The following is a 24,611-nucleotide window of genomic DNA, read 5'->3' as shown; positions in this document are numbered from 1 at the left end:
TCTCTCAGATAAGTAAATAAACCTTAAATATCATCCAAGAATCCAAAAATGCCGTTGGTTTGCCCCATTGGTTTCAGATTTCACCAGGCATCATAGTAACTCGATAGCTGGTAAAGCAGGGGTTGCCAGGCCCCACCTGGAAGGTTTCTGATGCAGCTGCTCTGAGGTGCTATGGGTGGGCCCTGATCATTTGCACTTCGAACCAGTCCCCAGGTGCTGCTGAGGCTGCTGGCCGTGGGGCTGCACTTCCAGAGCCACCGATCTCACCACCATTCGGAATCTCGAGATAATGTGCTGTAGTCTAAGTAAAGCATTTTTGAGGTATTAAGCTTTTCTTAGAGACACTCTAGAATTGGCACATTGCATAATGTCTCAGACTAAGGAGAAAAATAGGTTTTAAATAATTTTTTAAAAACTTTTTGGAAAGTTTTGAAATAAACATGGATACTCATTGAAAAATATACACCACTTGCATTCTCAAAAATTGCTTGATTTACTTGGATACACCATTGATATTTACTTGAAGGAACTCTGAAAGGGAAAAATGTTACTGTCAAATGTCAACATTTGTGTTTCCAGCTTGACAGCAGTGTACTTGTTAAATTGCCATCCCACAGCTGGGAACACACTACTGGAAGAAATGAAAATTCCAGTTTTTCTTAAAGTAATGAAGATTCCAAATCCAAACTATAAGATGTGAAAAATACTCAACTGAAGGCCAGACCCTAAAAGATAAGGGACTTTTAAAGCCTTTTATTATGGGATTAGATTGTCATTAAATTCATTTATTTTTCTTCAGGTGAAAAAAATGAGTATCTTAACTGTGCCATATATGTGCCATTGGGACAATATATAGGGGGAAAGATTATCACACCGGTGAAATAACAGGCTTAGGTTTGACCTTACTTCAGCTATTTGTCCGGTCCTTCAGTGTACAGTGAAGGACATGCAGTTAGTTTGTAGTGATAGGACAGCTCTCACATGGAGCCAGTGTGAGGATATAAAAGCAAAATACATCAAAGACTTCGCACAAGGTCTGGCACAGATTGGGTGCTTCAAGATGTCAGTAGCCCCTCTGCCTTCAATGTAGTAAGTGCTAAAGCAGTGTATGTGTGTGGTGGTGCAGGAGCATAAAAGGCAGTGATTAGATCCGCTGAGAAATGAAATACAAACCAGATCTTAAAAGACAGGATTTTTCCTGCTGCTTGGGAAAGACACTGTAGGCAAAGGAACAATATATGCAGAGTCACAGAGAAGATGATAGCAGATTCCAGACCGGTGGCTGGAAAAGGATAATGAATAGACCGGTGGCTCTTCAAATGAGGTTAAGGCAGAATCAAAATGCAGTGTCACCATTTTCATGATAAGACATTATTCTTTTCACTGCGTTGACATTTGCACTGATGGTACAAAAACAATAGTAGGTAAAACTGCGTGTACCTTAACACAGCTCAAAGCCGTGGCGTAATATTATATAAATAGTTTTAAGACAGTTTCATTTAAGCATGTCCTTGATGGAGTAGTAAATTTTATTAGATCTCAACCCTTGAGACTATGTCCGTTTGAAAATTCCATGTGATAAAATGGGAAGTACACATAAATTACTTCCATTGCATACCAGAGTATGGTGGTCATCACAAGGAAAAATAGTTTGAGGTTCAAGGTTTGAGTTACAAAGCTGAACTAGCTGCCTTTTTCATGGACTACCCTGAAAGAACAAGTGGTGGACCCTCTCTGGCTATTCAGACTTGAGTGTTTGGAAGATATTTTCTTAAGAATGGACATAGGAAGCTTCTGACTTCAAGGAGAACAACTGACAGTATTTGTTGTCAATTATAAAAATAAAAAAAGTTCAGGCTTTCAAATTAAAATAAGAATTTTAGAAAACCTCTATCTGTTACCATGACCTTGACAGCTTCCTAATACTTAGAGATTTTTCTGGGATTGGTGGTGTCAGTATTTGCATAAAAAGGTTCATATAATGAAATGTGTCAACATTTGGAAGATCTGCATAACTCAGTGAACTATGATTTCCAAATGACCCAGTGTACGATATTGCAAAATTATGCATAAGTAAAATATCCATTGAAACTGCAAGTTGGGGGGCATCTAGTGGCTCGGTCAGTTAAGCGTCTGCCTTCAGCTCATGTCATGATCCTGGGGTCCCGGAATCAAGCCCCGTGTCAGGCTCACTGCTCAGCGGGGAGTCGGCTTCTCCCGCTACCCCCCTCTGCTCATGCATGCACTCTCTCGCTCTCTCTCTCTCTCTCTCTCACACACACACACACACCTGCTCTGTCTCTCAAATAAATTAATTAAATCCTTAAAAAAAAAGAGACTATAAGTTGGACCAACAGATTTTATTTATTTTTTTTAAGATTTTATTTATTTATTCATCAGAGACAGAGAGAGAGGCAGAGACACAGGCAGAGGGAGAAGCAGGCTCCATGCAGGGAGCCCGATATGGGACTCGATCCCGGGTCTCCAGGATCACATCCTGGACTGAAGGCGGCACTAAACTGAGCCACCCGGGCTGCTCGGACCAAGAGATTTTAATGTAACTGAGTCCAAAAGTTTACTGATGTGGTTTCAGATTCCACATTGTAAGTAACCTTCCATCTATCTAGCTCTGCTATAGTACCAAGAAGAACATCAGCAATTATCTAAAATAATTACTACCTTTCCTACCTATATATCTGGATGACATCAAATTATTTTAATATATAGTTGGCTCTTGAACAACATGAGTTTGAATTGCATGGGCCTACTTATATATGGATTTTTTTTATAAATATCACCCAGTACTATAAATGTATTTTCTCTTCCTTACGACTTTCTTAATAGCATTTTCTTTTCTCTAGTTTACTGTATTATAAGAATTCAGCATATAATCCATATACAAAATATGTGTTAATTGGGGATGCCTGGGTGGCACAGTCAGTTAAACTGCTGACTCTTGGTTTTGGCTCAGGTCATGATCTCAGGGTCTTGAGATCAGGCCCCTCATCGGGGTCCACACTCAGTGTGGAGTCTGCTTCAGATTCTCTCTCCCTCTCTCTCTGCCCCTCCTACTTGACTCTCTCTCTCTTTCTCTGTCAAAAATAAATCTTTAAAAAAATATATGTGTTAATTGGCTATGTTATGAATAAGACTTCTCAATAGTAGGCCACTAGTAGTACATTTGGGAGGAGTTAAATTTATGTGTAGATTCTTTACTGCACGAGGGGCAGCACCCCGAAACCCCCCCCCCATTGTTTCAAGGGTGAACTGTACTTTAACCAAAGCAACATATCACAGCCAGTTGAATGCAGAAGCACCCACGAGAATTCAGCTGTCTTCCATTAAGCCGGATTTTAAGAGATTTGAAAACAATGTTATTTAGGTTACTATTTTGAAAGGGTTTATTATTTTTAAATGAACTGGTAACTTTTTAAATTTTCTCATTTTTAATTTCTAATATCAACAAGTAGAATTCACATAAACAAGAGCCCTTGCACTCCTCAGTAATTTTTAAGTGTAAAGGAATCCTGAGAACAAAAAATTTGAGAACTTCAGAGACAAACTATGAAGAGGCTTGCGTGATATGTTGAAATATTGGGCCCTTGTAGATTTTGGAGCAGAAACAGTTTTTAAGGAGGAAAGTAGTGTGTCTTTTTAAATTTTTTAATTTTCTTTCTAAGATTTTATTTAATCTTTCCACCCAGTATGGGGCTTACACTCTCGACCCCAAGATCAAGAGTCACATGCTCCACCGACTGAGCCAGCCAGGTGCCTCAACTTTTTTTTTTTTTTTTTTAATAAACTCTCTATTGGCGGTACAATTGAAAATGGACTAGAAAGTGGGAATACTAGTAACAGGGATACTAGTCAAATTTTGACTCAGGAATACATCCATTGGCATCATGGCTCTCTGGCTAGTTGGCATCAAGAGAAGTTAGTTTGATGGTTATTCTGGTCTCTGATCAGGTGGGAATCCCTCCACTATTGTTTTGAGAAGCAATAGCCTACCTACCATCTCTGCAACTCTTTGGTGTCCATAGTATGGAAATAATATTACATAGTAAGAGAAATGCAAGCACTGGAATCAGACTAAGATTTGAATTCCATCTGTACCACTGGTAGTTTTGTGAGTTTTGACACCCTCTCTAAGCTGAAGATTCCCAGCCTGTATGATAGCGATAATAATACCTACCTCACGGAGCTACTGTGAGGACTATATTGACATCTGTAAAGCATCTAGCAATAGAGTTGCCGTCTTTACAAATTCCTTGTAGGGCACCAGAATTTAAGATAATCCTTGCTGAATGTCTTGTGCCTATGGTATATTTTTAGAACGGCCGAGTGTTCTTTCTTAAACGTAAATCCAAGTATTTACAGGGCTGAAGACCGTATATATGTAACCTTTGTCACCTGTTGTGTCTGACTCTTTTTTTTCCTTTGTCACCTGTTTAATCTTATTTACCTGCTTACTCTTGAACCTCAGTTATTCTGGCTTCCCTTCTTTCACAGTGCCTTGTTTATAATGTTGACCATGAGATCAGTCACCTGTCACTATAGGACTACCTTTTAATGGATACCACCTTAAAATGGGTCCTTTTATTTATTTTCATTTTAAAGTTTTTGTGAAAGAAAATTTTAAACATGGGACGCCTGGGTGGCTCAGTGGTTGAGCATCTGCCTCCTGCTCGGGGCGTGATCCTGGAGTCCTGGGATCGAGTCCCCCATCAGGATCCCTGTGGGGAGCCTGTTTCTCTCTCTGCCTGTGTCTCTGCCTCTCTCTGTGTGACTCTCATGAATAAATAAATAAAAGCTTTTTTAAAAATTTTTAAAAAGAAAAATTTAAACATATACGAAAGAAGATAAATTGGTAAAATGAACCACCATTTACCCCAAAACCACACTTCAACAATTATCAGTTTATGGTCATTCTTGATTAATCTATACATTTATTTCCTTCCCTCCCCCCTTTATTTTGAAGCAAATCCCAGAGATTTCATTTGTAAATGTTTCAGTATGTATCTCCAAAAAGGTGTTTGGTTTTTTTTGTTTGTTTGTTTTTCCATTATGACCATATACCAGGAAAGATTCTTTAAACTTTAATGGCTAACTCCTGGCTAAACAGCTTATGGTGTCAAGATTTTAAGTACTGGATATAGTCTGATGACTCCATCCCTGACTTCTTCATGATTCACATACTTACCCATTTGGCATTTCCACGTGAACATGAAATGGAGGATGTCTCAAATGAAACCTATCCAAAACAATTCTCTATTTTTCCCTACAAATCTGTTCTATCCCAAGTCTTCCCTTCTTGGTAAATGGTCCCACCATCCGTCCAGTTACTCCAGAAAACTAGGAATCATCCTTAGTGCTTCTTTTCCCCTCACTCCCCACATGCAAAATATCAGCAATCATACCACCATCATCTCATTTGATTTTCCTTCTCCATTTAGGAAAAGTATTTTCCTAATTGATCTCCCTGCTTTAATCTCTTGCCCCTTCTTTTTTTTTTTAAGATTTTATTTATTTATTCATGAGAGATGCACAGAGAGAAAGGCAGAGACACAGGCAGAGGGAGAAGCAGGCCCCATGCAGGGAGCCCGACACGGGACTCAATCCCAGGTCTCCAGGATCACACCCTGGGCCAAAGGCAGCGCTAAACCGCTGAGCCACCCGGGCTGCCCTCTCTTGCCCCTTCTAATCTAATCTCTCTAGTATAGATCAAATCAGATCCCATAGTGTCAACACAGTGAAGAAAGTTCATACATAATATGACCTCTGCCTACCTGTTCAACCTATCTCCTACTCATCCCTTTGTTCATGAATTTCTCACAATACAGTTTTCTTTCTTTCTGCTCTTCAAACATAATCCTTTTTTTATCAGCTGTTCTCTCTCTCTGGAATGCTTTCTTCAGATCTTTGTATGGCAGGCTCCTTGTCATTCAGTTATCTCTCCATCTAAGAGAAAGAGCAGGAGGTGGGGGACAGAGGGAAAGGGAGAGAAAGTCCCAAGCAGGCTCCCTGCCCAGCACAGAGCCTGACCTGGAGCTCGATCTCATGACCCTGAGATCATGACTTGAGCTGAAGTTAAGAATTGGACACTTAACTGAGCCTCCAAGGCACCCCATTCAGTATCAATTTAAATGTCACTTCCTCAGAAGATTCTTCACTGACTGCCCATTCTTAAGAGACTTCCCACTCGGTAATTACCTGTCACATCGTCCTTTTTTATTTTAGATTTTTTCATATGTTTATCACTTTTTTTTTTTTTTACACTATTCCATCTTATTTAACTCTTCCCTTCTGGATTCAATTTCCTTCTTCCTGAAGTATGTCTTTTTAGTAGCCTTTTCAATAAGCTGTGTGGTAAATTTATTGTTGACTAAAATCATCTTTATTCTATAATTGGTAGGCAGTATCTATCGCCAATCACAAGTCCTTAAAAATTTATCTCAAAAATTTTTTTCTGATCAATTAGAAAACCTTAGCAATGCCTAAGAAAATAACTGTAACTCACTCAAAATAACTAATACTCCCAGCCAAAGTTAAGGATCTCATTTGCCCACATAATGGCCTTTTTTGGCTAACCTTTCTAGCATCATCAGCCCTGAACATCATGTTCCTAATTAGCAAAGACCCCCAGCATATGTTTCTGCGTATCATGTAAGTCTGATTTCTCTAGGACTCCCAGAAACATCTCAAGAATTCAACTATGCTTCTTACTGCTGGGATTTTGTCCAAACCTCTGCCAACTTCTGTTTTGGACAGGCAGATAAGATTTGGCATACCTTTAATCCCTTAGGACTACCCTTCATCTGTATAAACCCTCCCTTTATCATTCCAAGATCTTTTTGATCTTCTTAGAGTCCTTAGAACTAAGCTGCATTCCTCAATAACCCAGGAGTCAATCCTAGGAGTCTTCTAATCCACTTCAAGATTCAAGGATATAGACCAAAAGTTGGAGAACTGTGGCCTACAAGTCAAATCCAACCTGTCACTGTTTCTCTAAATGAAGTTTTATTGGAAAACAGCCACACTCATTCGTGTGTATGTTGTCTATGGCTACTTTTTGCACTTCTAACAGCAAGGTTAGGTGCAGCAGACACCATATGGCCTATACAGCCTAAAATATTTATTACTGACTCTTCCCAGAAAATCAGATATTTGAGCTTAGTTCAGAGACTTGGCCAAGCTCAAATATCTGATTGGCCTGTGGTTATCAGGCATGTTGGTGGCTGGTATCCACTCTATCCAAACACTACACAGGTTTGCAATTCACTGAAGTACCCAGAGCCGGGGTCTCTTTATGTACATGTATGTATGTGCATATAGTATGAAGAAAAGTAAGCACTTTTTAGACTGTGGTAGAATGGAATGTCTTTCTCTCTATAAAGTTTAGTTAGAAACTTGACATACTTTTAATGCTTATGCTCCAGTTATATCTTAATTTGCTTGATCTCTACTAAGAGAATCCTATCAAAGTCATCTTTTCATGCTTAGGACCAGACTGGCCTCTGAAAATCAAATTCCTATTTCTCATAAAGATTTAAAAAAAAATTGAAGACAGAAGCTGAGAATAGCTGCTTGATCTCCTGATCATATATTCCTTCCTCTAAAGAAGCTTCTGAACTATAAGCATTTATAAAGATCACATCTGCATTTGCTGACACACTGTTCCTAAAGTTAGATTGAGTTCATAAAGCCCTTACTATTGAAATTTTAAATAATCATGTTTTACAAAGAGCTGATAAATCTCTTTGTCCTAATCACAGAATGATGCAGAATGGTTATGTTTGTGCGCACCATGATGGGGTGGTCTTCAGACAGCTTTACATTCCTTTCCCTTATGGAAGATGATAAAACTCCAGAGAAGTAAGCCACTTGCTTAGAGTCTCATAATGAATATATTCCAAAGTGAATATTCCAGCTGAGACTTCCCCCACCTTTGGGGTCAGTTTTGTTTCCTTGTTCTCCTAATGTATCTGAAGTTAAACTCCAGGATCTTACTATATAATTCTTAAAACACTTTCACCCACATTATCTCAGTTGTCCCAATATCTATGACAGTGCATCCTTCCTATTTTATAGGGTACTGAGAAACGAAGGCTCATCAACATTCCCAGCGCCGCTATGCCAGGAGGTTGCAGAGCCAGACTTTGACTTCAGAGGTGTTTGGCCCCTAAGTGGTTTGTTTGTTTGTTTGTTTGTTGCACTCTTGCTGGTGATTGCTGAGCCTGCCATGTCTTTTATAAAGTCGGCCTGAGTACAAGAAGGTGGTACGTCTATGACCAGTAAGGGATAGGTACTGATTCATTGAGCTGTCAAGCAGTTCTAAGGTACTCAATATTGGCATAGTTGAACATAGTTGTTCATTCTCTTCAGAGCACTTTCTGTGAATTTCCTAATTAATACATACTCCTATAAATGTCACTATACTCATTTTATAGATGGATGGGAGGCGGGGGCAGAGTAGCCATGGTGGCAGTGCTGCAATGAAATTTGAGTTTCTAATTTCCAGGCCTGTATTCAGACCTCTAGGCCACAGTTTCAGTCAGTGATTATTTAGCATAACTGCAGTACAGTATTGATTAGAGTTATCAGGTAATATTTAAAGGTTTAATTCCAGCACAAGCAGTTGGTTCTTATATGGTGCTTCTATAATGGTGATTTGTTAGCAGCAGGGAGAAAGGCTTGCCAAAAAACACAACACGAGGACAGCAATGCACGCCGATCAGCTCCCCACCCCCACTCCTTTCTGTGCTGCTGGCACATGGGTGGAGCTCCAGTCTGCATCAGAGAGATGTCCTGCTCCACATTGGAACCTGTCCTGACCCCATTCTCCATAGTGGTACAGGACAAAGTTTTACTGGGAGGAGTGTGGATCCAGATCCTTAAGTGACATCCTCGGGTGCTTTGCTGTTTAGATCCCACCTGATTCAATTCATTCAACAGCTATTTACTGAGTGTTTGCTGTAATTCTCAGTCTCTTTGTATGAGTCTACTCAGGTTACCATAAATAAAATACCACAGACTTAAACAACAAAAAATATATTTGCTCACAGTTCTGGAGGCCAGAAGTCCAAGGTCAAAGTTCCAGTTGAATTGGTTTCTGGTGAGGGCTCTCTTCTTAGCTTACAGAACGGCCACATCCTCGCTATGTCCTCACTTTCCTCGGTGAATTGTGTACAGGAAGGGAGACACATCAAGCTCTGTAGTATCTTTTGTCGTCAGTATAGCAGTCCTATAGTATAAGGGTCCCAACCTTATCACCTCATTTCATCTTAATTATTTCCTTAGAGGCCCCATCTCCCAATATAGCCACACTGGGGTTTCAAGCTTTAACATATGAATTCGGGGAGGGGGGACACAAACGTTCATCCAGAACACCTGCTGTGGGTGTTCAGAGAAGGAAGAGTCCCTGCGGGCACAAAGACCTCTTGGGCAGCGTGAGGCCTAAGGAGTCTTTAATGACTGTCTGGGTCTGAAATGGATGGAGAGAAGAAGGGAAGCAGCTCTAGGAGGGAAAGTAGCTTCAGCAAAGATGGGAAATATGGTGTGTCCAAGAGACAGGGAGTTACAGTGTGGACATACAATGGGTTTGTGTTTTGGAAAGTTTGGAATAAGGCTGGAAACATACATTGCAGCCTCATTGTGCAAGACCTTGAAGACCCGTAGGTAGTTCAGATGTGACCTTGATGGGTCACAAGGATGTGGAACAGAGGAACAGCAGAACAAAACAGAGATTCTAGGAAGAGAACCGTGGCCAGCTAAGTAGAGGATACAGGTCTGAGGTCCCCTGCTGGTAGCAGCTTTCTCAGTCAGAGGGGTCTGCCCTTCGTGCTCATCCCGTCCTCTGTTGATACTAGGGAATTGAGGTGGCGCTGCCTGTCGGGACTCTCAGCCTATCGCTGCTGTCACAGATGCCGCTGCTTACTGTCAGAGATGACTTTATCCAGCCAGGGCTTCAAATAAAAATCGTCAGTGTCATACTAGACCAAATCCTTATTTTCTAACATTTTGTGAGTTTGTATAATTGTATTCAAAGAATAAACCCCAGAAGGTAAGGATTAGTTTCAAAACAGCACACACACACACACCCTTTTTTAATAGCCCATTGTGAATCTCTCATCTGTGACTATTTAAGTTATTTTATTTCCCTTTATGTCACTTCTGGGCTATATCACTTCTGAGCAGTGATGCTCATAACTTAAAATTTTCTTACTTTTTGCATCTTGATCCTGTTTATACTTCTTGCCCTGTTCTCCTGGGGAAGGGGACGTAAGTATACTTTCTCAGAGTTTGGCCCAAGGACCAACTGTGCCAGAATCTCCTGGAGTGTTTGTATAAATTCTGATTCCTGGGCCGTCCTCCAGAGCTGTTAAATCCGTCCCTGGGGGGTGGGAGCCGCAAGTCTGCATCTTCGCTAATTCGCAAGGTAATTCTTAGGCACATTAAAGCCTGATAACAATTGACATAGTATTTATTCATGAGACACATGGAGAGAAAGAGAGGCAGAGACACAGGCAGAGGGAGGAGCAGGCTCCATGCAGGGAGCCTGACACTGGACTCGTGGGACTCCATCCCAGGCCTCCAGGGTCACGCCCTGGGCTGAAGGCAGCGCTAAACCGCTGAGTCACCCGGACTGCCCACTGCTGGGTTTTAATCTCAGCTTTACCAGTTGTGTTACCTGAGGCAAATGACTCCCTCCCCTGACCCCAAGGGCAGACAGGCAGTTGGGGGAGATAAGAGGAAAGTGGAAATGGTATAGTGACTTGCTTCCCAGTGCTTCTGGGCATGCCTAAAAAGTCAAGGGCCCAGATCCTCCCTTGGGTAGTCCCTCTTGGACAGGCTTGTATTTTCTCCTAAATCTTGCCTTTTCAGGAAATATACATCAGGATCTCATACCATTCTTTAGAAGTGAGCCAAGGCCTAAATGATGATGAGAAGCTCTTCCTGTAACTCTCTTATTGAGAAAGCCTTCTTTTATTGCTCTTTTCCAAGATTGGTTTATCTTTTGTTAATTAGCACAGATACCATTCTTTGAATTTCATAGGATTATAAAACTGTAATTTTTCTTAGTATTATGAAGATGACAGTGATTTACAGTGGCCTGTGTTTTTATCTGCTTTGTTGTCTTACGGTCTGGTGCCTTAAAGACATTTTTAATTTGCTATTCGTATCTGTTTTAAAAAGAAAAAAAGTGAAACCATGCAGTGTCTGAAAATTAGAGTCTATTCAAGACCTTGCACATGGCTGCCAGTCTTCCCCATTCCAAGACCTTGCCACTTCATTCACACCAGTAAGAGCACCTTTGTTTGACCAGCCTCTGGCAGACATGTTAGGAAGAACTCATGAGATCTCAGTTAAAGGTTAATCTCTATCAGGAGAAGAAGTTTGAAGTTTTCAGTGGAAGACTACAGAAGGCTTAGTGGAAAATTGGAGGCACTAAGATAGTGATCAATGGACACAACACTTTTCTACCTGAGAATGCCAGAAATTGGAAAATGTAGCAAAATCAAGTTGATGACCTGGAAACTAAGATAGGATTACGAAATGTCACATTGGCGGGGGTTATAGAGACAGGAAGAGACGGAGATTTTCCTCCTTCTGATAGATTAAAGGTGTGAGATTTGATAAATTTCAACTCTCCACATGTGTTGGTATATATTCCATTTCTGCAAATGTCCATCATCCCCAGCAACCCCAGAAATATGCAGCTCTGAAGACAGTTAACAAAATTGTGATATGCTGTTTCTGATATGCTTTGATCTGAATTTTAGGGGTAAAAAGAGGTTTTGAAAATCACACATTTGTTAATTGACTGTCTTGAGCAAATAGAGACACATGTCATTGCCAAAGAGAGCTAGCAAATGGGAATTTAGAATACCGTTTGCCCAAAGAGGCAGATAGTCTCTGTAGAAGCTTGATTTCATTTACTGTCCCTTCTGAAGCTGAATGGAAGTGGTTGGGTTTGAAGATAAAGTTGAAATTGTGGAAATACTTGGATGCATAAAGGACGCTAATGCGGAATTTGATTTGCCTTTTTAAAAAGTACATTCAGACATTTAACAGAATTTTTACAAAAATCTGTCTGGAATGAATTTGCCAGGGGAAAAAAAAAAGATCATTTTTATTTGATGGTGTAATGATTAAACCTACCACCTGGGTAAGCCAAGGGAGCTTCCCACAGGAGATTGCTTGTGCAGCTTTGAATTATGTATGAATGTTGCAGACTAATGAGAGATAACCTTACCAAGGGATTCGTTTGTATAACAGCCCAACCTGTAACCATGTTATAGTTTCCTTTGAATACCCTAAGTTCATTCTCCATGTTTGGAAAATGAGATGTCTTTGTGGAGATCATGATGTGATATTTTAAGTGTCGGGTCAGATATTCCAAATCTCAATTATAAACTGGTCATTAATGAAAAAGTCAATTGAAGTGTTTGAGCTCCAGGCAAACTTGTGTTGTTCTCCATAATGAAAACAGAGTGGATGCTCCTGGAGAAGAGCAGGCTAAGTCACCGTTTGACCCAGCCTGACAATTAGGGACCTCCATGTCAACGCCATAGTTACTTAGACATCCTGCCTACCACTAGAGAGCTGGGGATTGTTTCAATATTATTTTAACCAGTAGAAATAGAAAAGCCACAACTTCTTCTTTGTGGGCCATTTATCAGTTAATAGTTCTGTTTTGTAGCAATGAATATCAAATTGTACTTACCTGAAAAAAATATATAGTTATCCTTGTCATATTTTTTTATTTCAAGATATACTAAGATATAGTGTATTAGAAATTCTAGTAGCTTTCTTGTCATTTCATTTTAAAGATTTTTTTTTAAACCTGTCTCATGGATGAAATAGGGGAAATTTTCATTTTGTTCATTTTCTCCTTCATGATGTTTGTACAGATGATCAAGTAATAGGGAATCAGAACCTGGTTCTCTGCTTCCCATTTTTGGTGTTTTCTCCATTATCTTAAATATTTCTAGATGAAAATCAGGATGTATATTAAAATTAGTGGTATCTGAAAAAAAATATTTCTAGATGAAATATTGGTGGTGAACCCAGTTTGTTAGGAGAGAAAGTCTGTATTTGGAAAGTGTCATTTTACTATTTGGGAGGGTTTTCTGACTTCATATCTAAATATGAAACAAAAAATGGTTAAAAGTTATATTCTCTTATAAAATTAATATGCCTTAGATAAATTGTCAGATTTTACTTCCTTCTTTCTTCCTAGACAACTTGTCTATTGATACGTAGTGACTGAGTCAACCTTTTCTGGTGCTATTCTCAATTCTTTCTCATTTTTTAGTCATAGCATGTTACCACATCTAAGCTTGAACCCTCAAAGCCTCTCCCTTTCCCATCTCTCTTTTACCATTTTCATCATACAAAGAGCTGTTCCTCCCTCAAGCATCAAGACGTGACATACGTGTTTTTTTTTAATTCTTCCTTTTAGACTCTGCTGTCACTGCTGATTAAACATCTTAGCATCCATTTGCAATTCCTTGTGATTTTACTTTCATCACCTCTCTTTGCACAGTGCTTTATAGTTGATGATTATTTTAATTGGTGACTTAATATACCAGTGTACTTATTTAAAATGTGCTTATGAAAACTAATCTTTATGTGGAATGTAGGTTGTGCTGCCCTGATCCTCAAAGAGTTAATAAAACTAGTTTTCACTTTGCTTAGCTCCCCAGAGGTAGTTTGGCACATTTCCCAGACCAAACCCGTAAGGTAAAGGTCAAGGTGCAGTGGCTGATATTAAGGTGCAGAATTCGAAGCTAGTATCTTACCCACCTTGTAGTCATCCTGAGCTCAGTGGGATCTCTGGTACCTCAGAGCTTCAGAACATGATTAACAGACCGAAGAAGGCCCTGTGGAATATCCTTTAATGGGGAATTGTATGAGTGAGTACAGTGGGTGAGTCTTTAACATTTCTTGCTTTTTAGCATCCGTGTTTTGTTTTCGGAAGCCATCAGGAACACAGAGCCACGCTTCGTGTATGTGGGGAGCAGGCCCAGGGAATTCCTCGTGGTTTAAGAGCAGCGACTCTTTCCGTGGTTTTCGCGGCAGCGGAGGCACTGTAAATAGCCCATCCCTTGGGAGGAAAACAGACAAGGAGGGGCAGAGTCGTGGCTTCTGAACCAACCTTTACCAATCCCTTTTGATAATGGAAAAGAGAGCTTTCTTTTAGTAATAATGAGACTGGGGCAAGAGAAAAGGCAAGAGCAAGTCTGGAGAGGTTAGGAGCCTAAAAACAGCATTTTAGGAAACCTCTTCAATTGACTCTAAAATAAGAGAATGTCACTTTATATATGTACTTGTACTTTGAAATCAGAAATGGCCTACATTAACTTTTGCCCAGTAAAGATCATTTTCCTTCTCCTGAAAGCATGTTGATAATTACTCAGTGATCTACAATCTTGACACTAAATGGTGTCAGAGAGGGTCTCAGCGGTGTCACTTTATTTTGTCTTTGCTAATGCATGGAAGGAAAGGCCCCTTCTTACCTTGATTTTACAATGCTCCATACTATGAGAAACCAGTTTTGTTTGGAGCCTTTCTTTTGGGTTGATGACCCAGAGGCAGCATGCTTTACTGTGTGAGGCCTCCTTTACATAAACCACCCTCCTGGCTGCTAGTGGAGTGGTTCCTTTCCACCTTACCACTGTCCTGGAGAGCCAGATACCGTAAAGGAACTTCTAGCTCATTGCTTATTTTCAGTATAGAGAAACCTCTGGCTTTGCCAGCTTTGAAAAAGTATTTTTTGAAGTTGTAGATCCAGCAGACTTCAAGGCTTATTTTTCTGTTCAGACACATGCATAATTTCCATAACGAAAGATTGATAATAAGGTACTCCTTCTTCACATCTACTCCCTTAAATCCACGGGTGATATATGTTGTAATGACACATGATCAAACAAAGTACCTCTTTTCTAGAAACTTGTAAATGTCACCATGATTTACTGCCACTTGAAAATCCAGAAATAACATGTAATAGTATGTTTGCTTTGCAGGAAGAAGGGTTGGTGAGCATATGACAGTCTAAGAACACTTTCAGAAACCATTAAAGATGCCTGATTTTGAATTTATTTTATTGGCTAGCCCAATGAGATTTTCTAACTAGGCTAGTTTTTTCTAACAACATTTAATGACCATTCCATCCCTTCGTACTTATAGCAACAGAATTGACAGTTTAGGCAGGATGGGAAGTGAGGAAGATTGGAAGAAATAGCTATAAGCAAATGAGCAAGCAGTGAAACAAGGTTGGAAACACATTGGACGCCACATTGTGGTATGGAGCCCACAGGATCTTTCAAATTCATTTTAGTAGATAATAACTAGAATGCAGAACTTTCATTTCCGTTTACTTTGCTGCATGCAGTCAGGCAAAGGTTGATGCTTCTGTCCTCCTGGCAACAAGATTTTGCTGGCCTCAGTTTACCTACTAAAACAATTGCTTAACTTCCTTATTTAGTCTAATCTCACCTTTATTCCTGATCCTTTACTAAATACTTTAGCATGAATTAAATGCTATATACGAAATAAGTCTATATAGTAAATTATTTGATATTTGCTAGAGTACTACAGAACTATAGTAGATATAGTAAGTATGCTAAATGCTTGACTAAGCACTCGTGTATTTTGTTTTTAACAAGTTAACCATTCAGCTTTCTCCATCACTACCATCACCACCACCTGCCTTAAAAAAAAAAAAATCTTCTTATTCTCAAGCTTCCCTCTGAGTTTTCCGTACCTTCACTACCAAACTGGATTCTCAATATGTCAAATAGAAGGATCAGCCTGCCTGAAAGACTACACTATATTCAGACAAGTATTTTAGGCCTTATGACCCATTGCTGTGACTCTAGGGCTAGTTATTTGCATTTATGGCAAGTAGATGTCTTCCATAAATCTAAATTTTAGCAAGACCTTTGAATGCCACTTGTGACCACAGTCTGATTTGTTTCAGTCACAAGACCCATGAAGTGACAGAGGATCTTTCTCCTCGGGATTCAAGATCTGTTGCTGTGAAGCAAGATGACGGAGGCTGCACTTCTATCACAGCAGCATCGCCCCCACCTGAACTGGAAAGAGAAGAGGAAAAAGAAGATGTTTCAGATACTGTCGACCTGAATCCCTGTAGTGCAACCTATAGCAATTTAGGTAAGTGGAAAATGTCATGTAAATAGTATTTAAACTTTGCCTTTTTATGCAGTATCCAAATACTGCATTTCCCTGGAGAGATGGTTTTTATTGCGCAGGAAGCAAAAGTTGGACAATTGGAGCCATAAATTTTCTTTTTTTCTGGTTTTTGTTTGTTTAAATTCCAGTTACAGCGCACCTGGATGGCTCAGTTGGTTAAGCATCTGCCTGCCTTCAGCTGAGGTCATGATCCCAGGGTCCTGGGATTGAGCCCTGCCTCAGGCTCCCTGCTCAGTGGAGAGTCTGCTTCCCTTTCTCCCTCTGCCTCTCCTCCTGCTTGCACTCTGTCTCTCTCTCAAATAATTTTTTTTAATCTAAATTCCAGTTAGTTACCATACAATGTGACACTAGCTTCCAGTGCACAACATAGTGATTCAGCTTCCATACAATACTAGGTGTGAAGCCATAAGTTTTAATTCACCTCAGAAAAAGTCCTGGTGTTAATTAGGCATATATTGAACACCTGCTACCATAAGTCCTGTGCCATGGTCCCTGCCTAGAGGGACTCACCTCTAGAATTACAGTATTATATAATAACTGCACTGATAGAAATAACCGTGGAATATGTTTTATATCACATAGGAGAGAGTGTCAAAGATGCCTTCCTGAAGATAGTTCCTGAACTGACTTATCAGTTGGCAGAGGGAAGAAAGAGTGCTCCAACCCAAGGCAACAGCATAAGCAAAAGCATGGTGCTTTGGATATCACAGCCATTTAGTCTTGTTAAAATATGAACTGAAGTTAGGCGAGATCGTGCGTTTCAAGCTAAAATCTTAGGCTTTTTTTGCTCTTTGTGATAGTAACCGATCAAGAGGTTTTAAGCAGAGGAAAAATGTGATTACATTGGTGTTTTAAAACATCCACTTTACAGGCTGCCATGAGAGGATGGATTAGAGCTGAAGTATTAAGTATTTGGTAGCCTGAAGTCTGGTAGTTGTGTACTTTGGCGGGACCACGTACGAGATGAGAAAGGCCTCACCTAAGATAGCGTGAGGGGGAACAGTAAACAGATTTAAGAGGCAAAATGCATAAGGCTTAGTGGTTAATTTGATATGAAAATGATGTGAAGAATCGAGGGTATATCTCAGGTATCTGTCTTGGAACAGGCAGGCTCAAAGAAGTACTATTACTAGGAGTGTTTAGGCCGAGGCTGGGGAGCCATCTCTCAGAGCTGTGGTGAAGAGGAATGCGACGGCACAAAGAGGACAGGACTGAGTTCCCTCGAAGGTGCCTGCCAGTGCAAAGGTTCTTCAGTTTTCCGATCATCTTCGCTCTCCTTCCTTGAGTACCCATGACTTTTGATCTGTCTGCTTTCCTTGAGTGTCTCAGTTTTCTTTTCTCCTCAAAAGCAAAGCCTGGGGCTAGGTAAGGACTTTTCATTGCTGTTCTCCCATGAAGTCAGGAGAGAGGTGAGTGGCATGAGTTGGACAACCACATGCACAGCACTAGAAAGATCCTTGTGGACTTCTGACCAACTCAGACCTGTTTGGAAATCAGTGGCATATAATATCAAAGCATTCTTTTGCCTAGTTTCTCATCTCCCTTCTTTGTCTTTTTCCTTCAACAGGTTATAGTAAGGAAAAATTATTCTAAGATCAGTTAGTGTACTTGGAAATAGAGGCAAAAAGGTTCAAGTAATACTGTGGGAGAAATGCTCTAATATGTTCTTTTGGGAAGCTCTTAACAATCCACATGTGGATTGAAAATACATTTTATAAGGAAAAGACTTCCATTCTAAGTTCTAGAAGCCTTCTATGATTTGTGTGTTGGGGAGAACATACTAAAGTTTACCCAAGCGACCATCTTGGATACCATTTTCCAGTTGGAATTATACTCAAACAGCTTATTGTACTTTTCCCATTCTTTTATATTTTATGAAGCATCCTATAAGATGCAAGAATTAATGCTTATTTACTATAGTATACTCTCAGCCTAATATGTCAGCCTATCTTTCAGACATTCTTTTTGTATCAAAATTTCTTTCATGTTGCCCTCAGTAAAAGATACACTAAATATTACTGATTGTATAGCATCTCTTTAAAAAATATGCATCAACTGGGGCACCTAGCTGGTTCAGTCAGTAGAGAGTGCGACTCTTGATGTTGGGGTTGTAAGTTCAAACCCCACGTTGGGTGTAGAGATTACTTAAAATTTTTTGAAAACACCTTTTTTTTTCCCAAAGATTTTATTTTTTTATTTGAGAGAAAGAGTGAGCGAGAGAGAGCGAGAGAGAGAGAGAGCCCAAGCAGGAGGGAGGGGCAGAGGGAGAGGGAGAAGCAGACTTCCTACTGAGCAGGGAGCCAAATGTGGGACTTCATCCCAGGACCCGGGATCACTACCTGAGCTGAAGGCAGATGCTTAACTGCTTAACCAACTGAGCCACCCAGGCACCTCTAAAAATTAAAAAAAAAAAAAAAAATCTTAAAAAAATACCATCAGCCAACATCAGTTAAAGTTAATTATTTTATCTTATTTGTCTTCTCAGTTATGTAGATAATTAGAAAAAATAGAGGCTTACTTCCATAAATATTCCAAGTGCCTCACATATATTAACTCATTAATCTTCCCAATAACCTTAGGAATTTTGATCCCCATTTTTCAGATGAGGATAGTGAGTCAGAGTGCCGTGCTCAAAGTCACAGAACCAATAAGGATTGCACCAAGATTGGAACCCTCTTAGTCTTAACCATGACTGTAATGAGCATAACCACTAAATTCTTGTAAAATACTGAAGGACTGCAGCTGTCTTCCATTTTTTTAAGTCATCTACATCAAAAGATTATGATTACTTAGAATACAAAAAATACTGTTATAGATGCCCCATCAGAAAGATGGCTTTATATCTATTGCTTTTAAAAGTATGTGATACTCATAAAATGTTGCCTTGTTTTCCTTAAGTGCTTAAGTGGCTGTCCTTGATTCCATAGGGTATGACCCATGGTTAGCTGCTTCTTTGGGAAGATTTTACTATGTGAATAAAATAAAAACTAAGGAATAGGTATGGTTGACACCAGCAGTTCTACAACTGAGGGATTTATAATTTTTTGTTTTGTTCTTGTTTTCTTCCTAATGAAACAGGTATGACATTTGGAACTTCCCTTTTTCAATATTTTCAATAAATCATTTGCAGGAAATTTTAGACTATCCCTTTGAGTAATTTCTTATGATTTAAAGTCGTAGGAGCTTATTTTAAAATCTGTATGTTTAAAAACGAAAAGGAAACAATACTTGTTAATGTAATAGCCTTAGATCCTTTTAAATAGACTGGAACCATTCTGTAAATACCACATTCGTTTGTTGTTGTTGTTGTTTGTTTGTTTATTTGTTTCAAATGAGGAAGAGGATGAATGGACAGACCAGTGGAAGAAATTGAGGGAAGAAAGTTAAGGGTTACCATTATTTTTACTATGGCATTTATTTCTGAAAATTACATTTGTAAAGTGGACGTAGGAAGCAGAGTAATATAGTAGAAAAATACTTAACTTTGAGGGATCAACCAGATTTTGATTCAGATGATAGCCATGTCATTGCCCACCTGTATGATTGTAGTTCAGCTATTTAGCATCCCTAAGCTTCAATTTCCTCATCTGAAATGAGGAAATAGTAACATCTACTTTGTAGGGCTGATGGTAAGAGAAGAACTTAGCATATAGAACTGTTTAATAATTATGAAGTTCCTTTTTTTCTGGTTAAAAAAAGATAAAGGTATAGTGTTTTTTTGTACCATAAAATATACCTATTTCAAGTGTACAATTCAGTGATTTGTTGGTAACTTTACTGTGATATAACCATCACCATAAATCAGTTTTAGAACATTTTCATCCCCTCAATAAAATCCCTCACACCCATTTACAGCTAATCCATGTTCCACATCCAGTCCCAGAAAAACCACTAATCTACTTTCTGTATTTATGAACTTAACCTTTCTTGAACATTTCATATAAATGGAAAGATATGATATGAATGAATGATACAATATATGATGTGTTGTGTTTGGCTTCTTGCACTTAGCACAGTTTTTGAGGTTCATTCATGATGTAGTGTGTGTCAATAGTTTATTTCCTTTGACTGTGAATAGTATTTCATCAAATGGGTATATCACATTTATCTATCCTTCACTGGTTGGTGGACATTTAGATTGTTTTGCAAATTTTGGATATTATGAATAATGTTGCCATTGAACATCCATGTGCAAGCCTTTCTGGGGTATGTTTTAATCTCCCTTGGGCAATTTTGTAGGAGTAGAATTGCTAGGTAGTCTAATAGTTTTATCTTTAAATTTTTGAGAAACTTTTACATTGTATTTCAAAATGGTTTAACCATTTTACATTCCCCCCAGCAATGTGTAATGTTCCCAGCTTATCCATGTCATCCGCACGTTGGTTATTGCACATCTCATTCTAGAGGGCATAAGATGGTATCTTATTGTGGTCTTAATTTGCACTTCTCTGATGAGTAATGATGTTGAACCTATTTTTATGTGCTTATTAGTCAGAAATTCCTTTAAAAAATGTGAATTTCCTTTTTTTCCCCTGATTTTTAAAATTTTATTTAAATTCAGTTAATTAACATATAACATATTACTGGTTTCAGAGGTAGAGGTCAGTGATTCATTAGTCTTACATAATACCCAGTGCTCATGACATCACTTGCTCTCCTTAATGTCCATCACCCAGGTACCCCATCATCCCATCCCCCACCCCTCCAGCAACCCTCAGTTTCCTATAGTTAAGAATCTCTTATGGTTTGTCTCTTTGTCTGACTTCATCTTGTTTTATTTTTTCCTCTCTTCCCGTATGATCCTCTGTTTGATTCTTAAATTTCACATATGAGTGAGATCATATGATAATTGTTTTTCTCTGATAACTTAATATACTTAGCACAATATCCTCTAGTTCTATCCACGTCATTGCAAATATCAGGGTTTCTTTCTGTCTGTCTTTTTTTTTTCTTTGATGGCTGAGTACTAGCCTGTGTGTGTGTGTGTGTGTGTGTGTGTGTGTGTAAATATGTATATATATCTATCTCCATCTGTCGATGGACATCTGGCTCTTTGCTGTTGTGGGTATTGCTGCTATAAACATTGGGGTGCAGGTACCCCTTCAGATCACTACATTTGTGTCTTTGGGCTAAATACCCAGTAGTGCAATTGCTGGGTCATAGGATAGTTCTGTTTTCAGCTTTTTGAGGAACCTCCATACTGTTTTCCAGAGTGGCTGCACCAGCTTGCATTCCCACCAAGAGTGTAAGAGAGTTAATTGTGAAGTTCCTTTATTTCTTCCCAAAGATATGCTGTTGTTTTCTCCTTAATGTATTTTCTCCTGTGTTCAATGTACTAGCCAGAAAATGTAGAATAGAGTGGAAATAATTTAAAGTGTTTGTTAGAAATGTTGAGAGGTGCCTGTGTGGCTCAGTTGGTTAAGCGCCTGACTCTTGGTTTCAGCTTGGGTCCCATTCTCAGAGTTAAAAGATCGAGTCCTGCATCAGGCTTTGTGCTCCATGCTCAGTTTGGAGTCTGCTTGTCCTCCTCCTGCTCCTCCTCCCATTTGTGTTCATTCTGTGTCTCTCTCTCTCTCTCTCTTTCTCTCTCTCTCTCAAATAAATAAAATCTTTTAAAAATATATTACGTAAGCAGAATAAAATGTAAATTCAAAAAGTTTGGGGTTGCCTGCACAACTGAAGACTGACGTTGTGAATATGATATAGGATACAGGACCCCCAAGGTCTGCTAATTATAGCAAAACAAAGGGACATGGTTTGGATTTGTTTCATAGTTCCCACACTTCTTAGATAGCTCTGAAAACTAATAAGTTGGAAAAACTCAATTGGAATGGGCCTTGATTACCCTACTTCAGAACCCCCCATTAGACCTCTACCCTTGATGACAGTGTTGTTACTCCACTGGGGTATAATAAAAGCTGTCCTGATTCAACCATTCCCTCAAAAAGCTACTGACTTATGCAAACCATACCTTAGAACTATGTCTTTTTACCTTAGAGATCATTCTCCGGGGTTCATGCAAGTGCCTTTTTTCTTCTCCTTAACATAAATAAAGCAAACATTATTTTGTTTAAACTAGATTATTAGATTCTAGAGCTGTACTATCCAGTATAGTTGGTAGCCACTAGCCACATCTGGCTATTTACATTTAAATTCATTAAAATTCAGTGTCTTAGTCTCACTCGCATCATTTCAAGGGGTCAGTAGCCCCAGGTGACTAGTACATATTATATTGGACATGCAGATATAGAAAGTTCTGTTGGACAGCACTGCTTTAAAGAATCAGTTATTTGGAGCATTTGTATTATCTTGTGTGGGCACAAAAATCATACTGCTCTTTATGCAACTTGAAAGCTCCTTAAGAAGATTGCGCCTACAGAATGATGATTTTACTCTGGTTGATGGTAATATGAAGTCACTGGACAAACCCTAACCTATAACATCTTAATCAACCTCAAGCTGATGTTAGCTGGGCATCAGCCATCCAAAATGATTTCCCAAAGTAATAGAATGTTTTTTCTTTTTCTTTTTTTTTTTTTTTAGAATGTTTTTTCAATCAGACCTTGAATGTTTTCCCCACATTTCTTTGTCTATCTCAAGATGTCTAGAAAAAAAATCCCTCGTTTTTTATGTGTCACACCTGACTACTCTACCAGCCTTCTAAAATCAGGAGCTCATAATAACTTTTACTGTGTTAGAAATAAGTCTGTGAGTTTAGCTTGCCTTCACTCACTTTGTAACTGAGTACTCTTCACATTGCTTCTTAAAAGTATCAAGCCTCCGTTGACAGATTCTTGGCTTACCTCTCTGTCTGTATGCCTACAACCTAGCACATTACCTAAAACATGCAATAGCTACTAAGAACATGTTTGAATGAGTTACCCAAAAGTGACTTTCGCATTTGACTTCATAATATTCCCAGATTAGGAAAGTTAAGCCCTCCTCAGGAAACTTCGTATAGGAAAATTTCAAGTCCCACCCAGTTCATGTATTTCATTAATTGACTGGCTTTTTAAGTTATAATCCAGGCATACCTTGGAGATCTTGCAGGTTTGGTTCCAGACCACCCCAATAAAGCAAAAAGTACCATAAAGCAAATCAAATTAATTTTTTGGGGTCCCAGTGCATATAAAATTTATGTTTATCACATATTCTAGTCTTTTAAATGTGCAATAGTATTATATCTAAAAAACAATATATATATATCTTAATTAAGAGCTACTTTATAAAAAAAATAAGAGCTACTTTATTACTAAAAAATGCTAAACATTATATAAGCTTTCAGTGTATTGTAATCCTTTTATGGGGGAGAGTCTTGCCTCGATGATGCTGGCTACTGACTGATCAGGGTGGTGGTTGCTGAAGGATGGGGTGGTTGTGGCAATTTCTTAAAATAAGACAATAGTGCAGTTTACTGCATCATATGACTCTTCATCAACAACTTCTCTGTAGCATGTGATGCTGTTTAGTAGCATTTTACCCACAGTAGAACTCCTTTCAAAATTGGAGCCAGTCTTCTCAAACCTTGCCTGTGCTTTATCAACTAACTCTTACATCATCTTCTAAATCCTTTGTTGTCATTTTAGTGATCTTTACAGCATCTTCAGGAGCAGTTTCCATCTCAAGAGACTACCTTCTCTGCTTACCCATGATAAGTAATTCCTCATCTGTTAAAGTTCTATCATGAGATTCCATTAATTAGTTCAGTCCCCACTTCTTTTTTTTTTTTTCCTAAGATTTATTTATTTACTTGAGAGAATGAGAGCAGACATGGGGGCGGGGAAGGGCAAAAAGAGAGAACCTCAGGCAGACTCCACACTGAGCACCTAGCCCAATGTGGGGCTCGATGCATGACCTTGAGATCACAACCTAAGCCCAAACCATGAGTCAGACACTTATCCAACTGAGCCACCCAGGTGCCCCTTCAGGCTCCACTTCTAATTCCAGTTCTCTTCTTATTTCCACCACATCTGCGGTTACTTCCTCCACTCAAGTCTTGAAGTCCTCAAAGTCTTCCATGTGGACTGGACTCCACTTCTTCCAAACTCTGGTTAATGTTGGTATTTTGACCTCTTCCCATGAATCAGGAATGTTCTTAACTGTATCTAGAAAAGTGAATCCTTTCTAGAAGGTTTTCCATTTACTTTGTCTAGATCCATGGGAGAATCACTGTCTACGGCAGCTATAGCCTTGCAAAATGTTATTTCTTAAATAACAAGACTTGAAAATTAAAAACTACTCCTTGATCCATGGCTTGTAGAATGAATGTTGTGTTAGCAGACATGAAAACAATATTAATCTTGTACGCTTGCATCAGAACTCTTGGGTGACCAGGTACATTGTCAATGAACAGTAATATTTCAAAATGAATTTTTTTTTCCTGAGCAATAGATCAA

General features: G+C 39.0%; 1 protein-coding gene across 14 annotated transcripts in view; it reads left to right on the top strand.

Moving 5' to 3' along the window:
* The window catches only part of PEAK1 (pseudopodium enriched atypical kinase 1), a 288,824-nt gene that overhangs the window by 227,191 nt on the left and 37,022 nt on the right, over positions 1-24,611 (top strand). For all 14 annotated transcript variants that reach the window (XM_055319925.1, XM_055319922.1, XM_055319933.1 and 11 more), the window contains one exon: positions 15,983-16,176. In XM_055319925.1, coding sequence (XP_055175900.1) covers positions 15,983-16,176 — 194 coding nt within the window. The remainder of the gene's footprint in view (positions 1-15,982; positions 16,177-24,611) is intronic.

The sequence above is a fragment of the Nyctereutes procyonoides genome, unplaced genomic scaffold (genome assembly GCF_905146905.1).
Source record: "Nyctereutes procyonoides isolate TBG_1078 unplaced genomic scaffold, NYPRO_anot_genome, whole genome shotgun sequence".
NCBI classification, from domain to species: domain Eukaryota; kingdom Metazoa; phylum Chordata; class Mammalia; order Carnivora; family Canidae; genus Nyctereutes; species Nyctereutes procyonoides.
The sequence above is the reverse complement of the archived record's forward strand: the minus strand, read 5'-3'. Positions and strand labels throughout refer to the sequence as shown.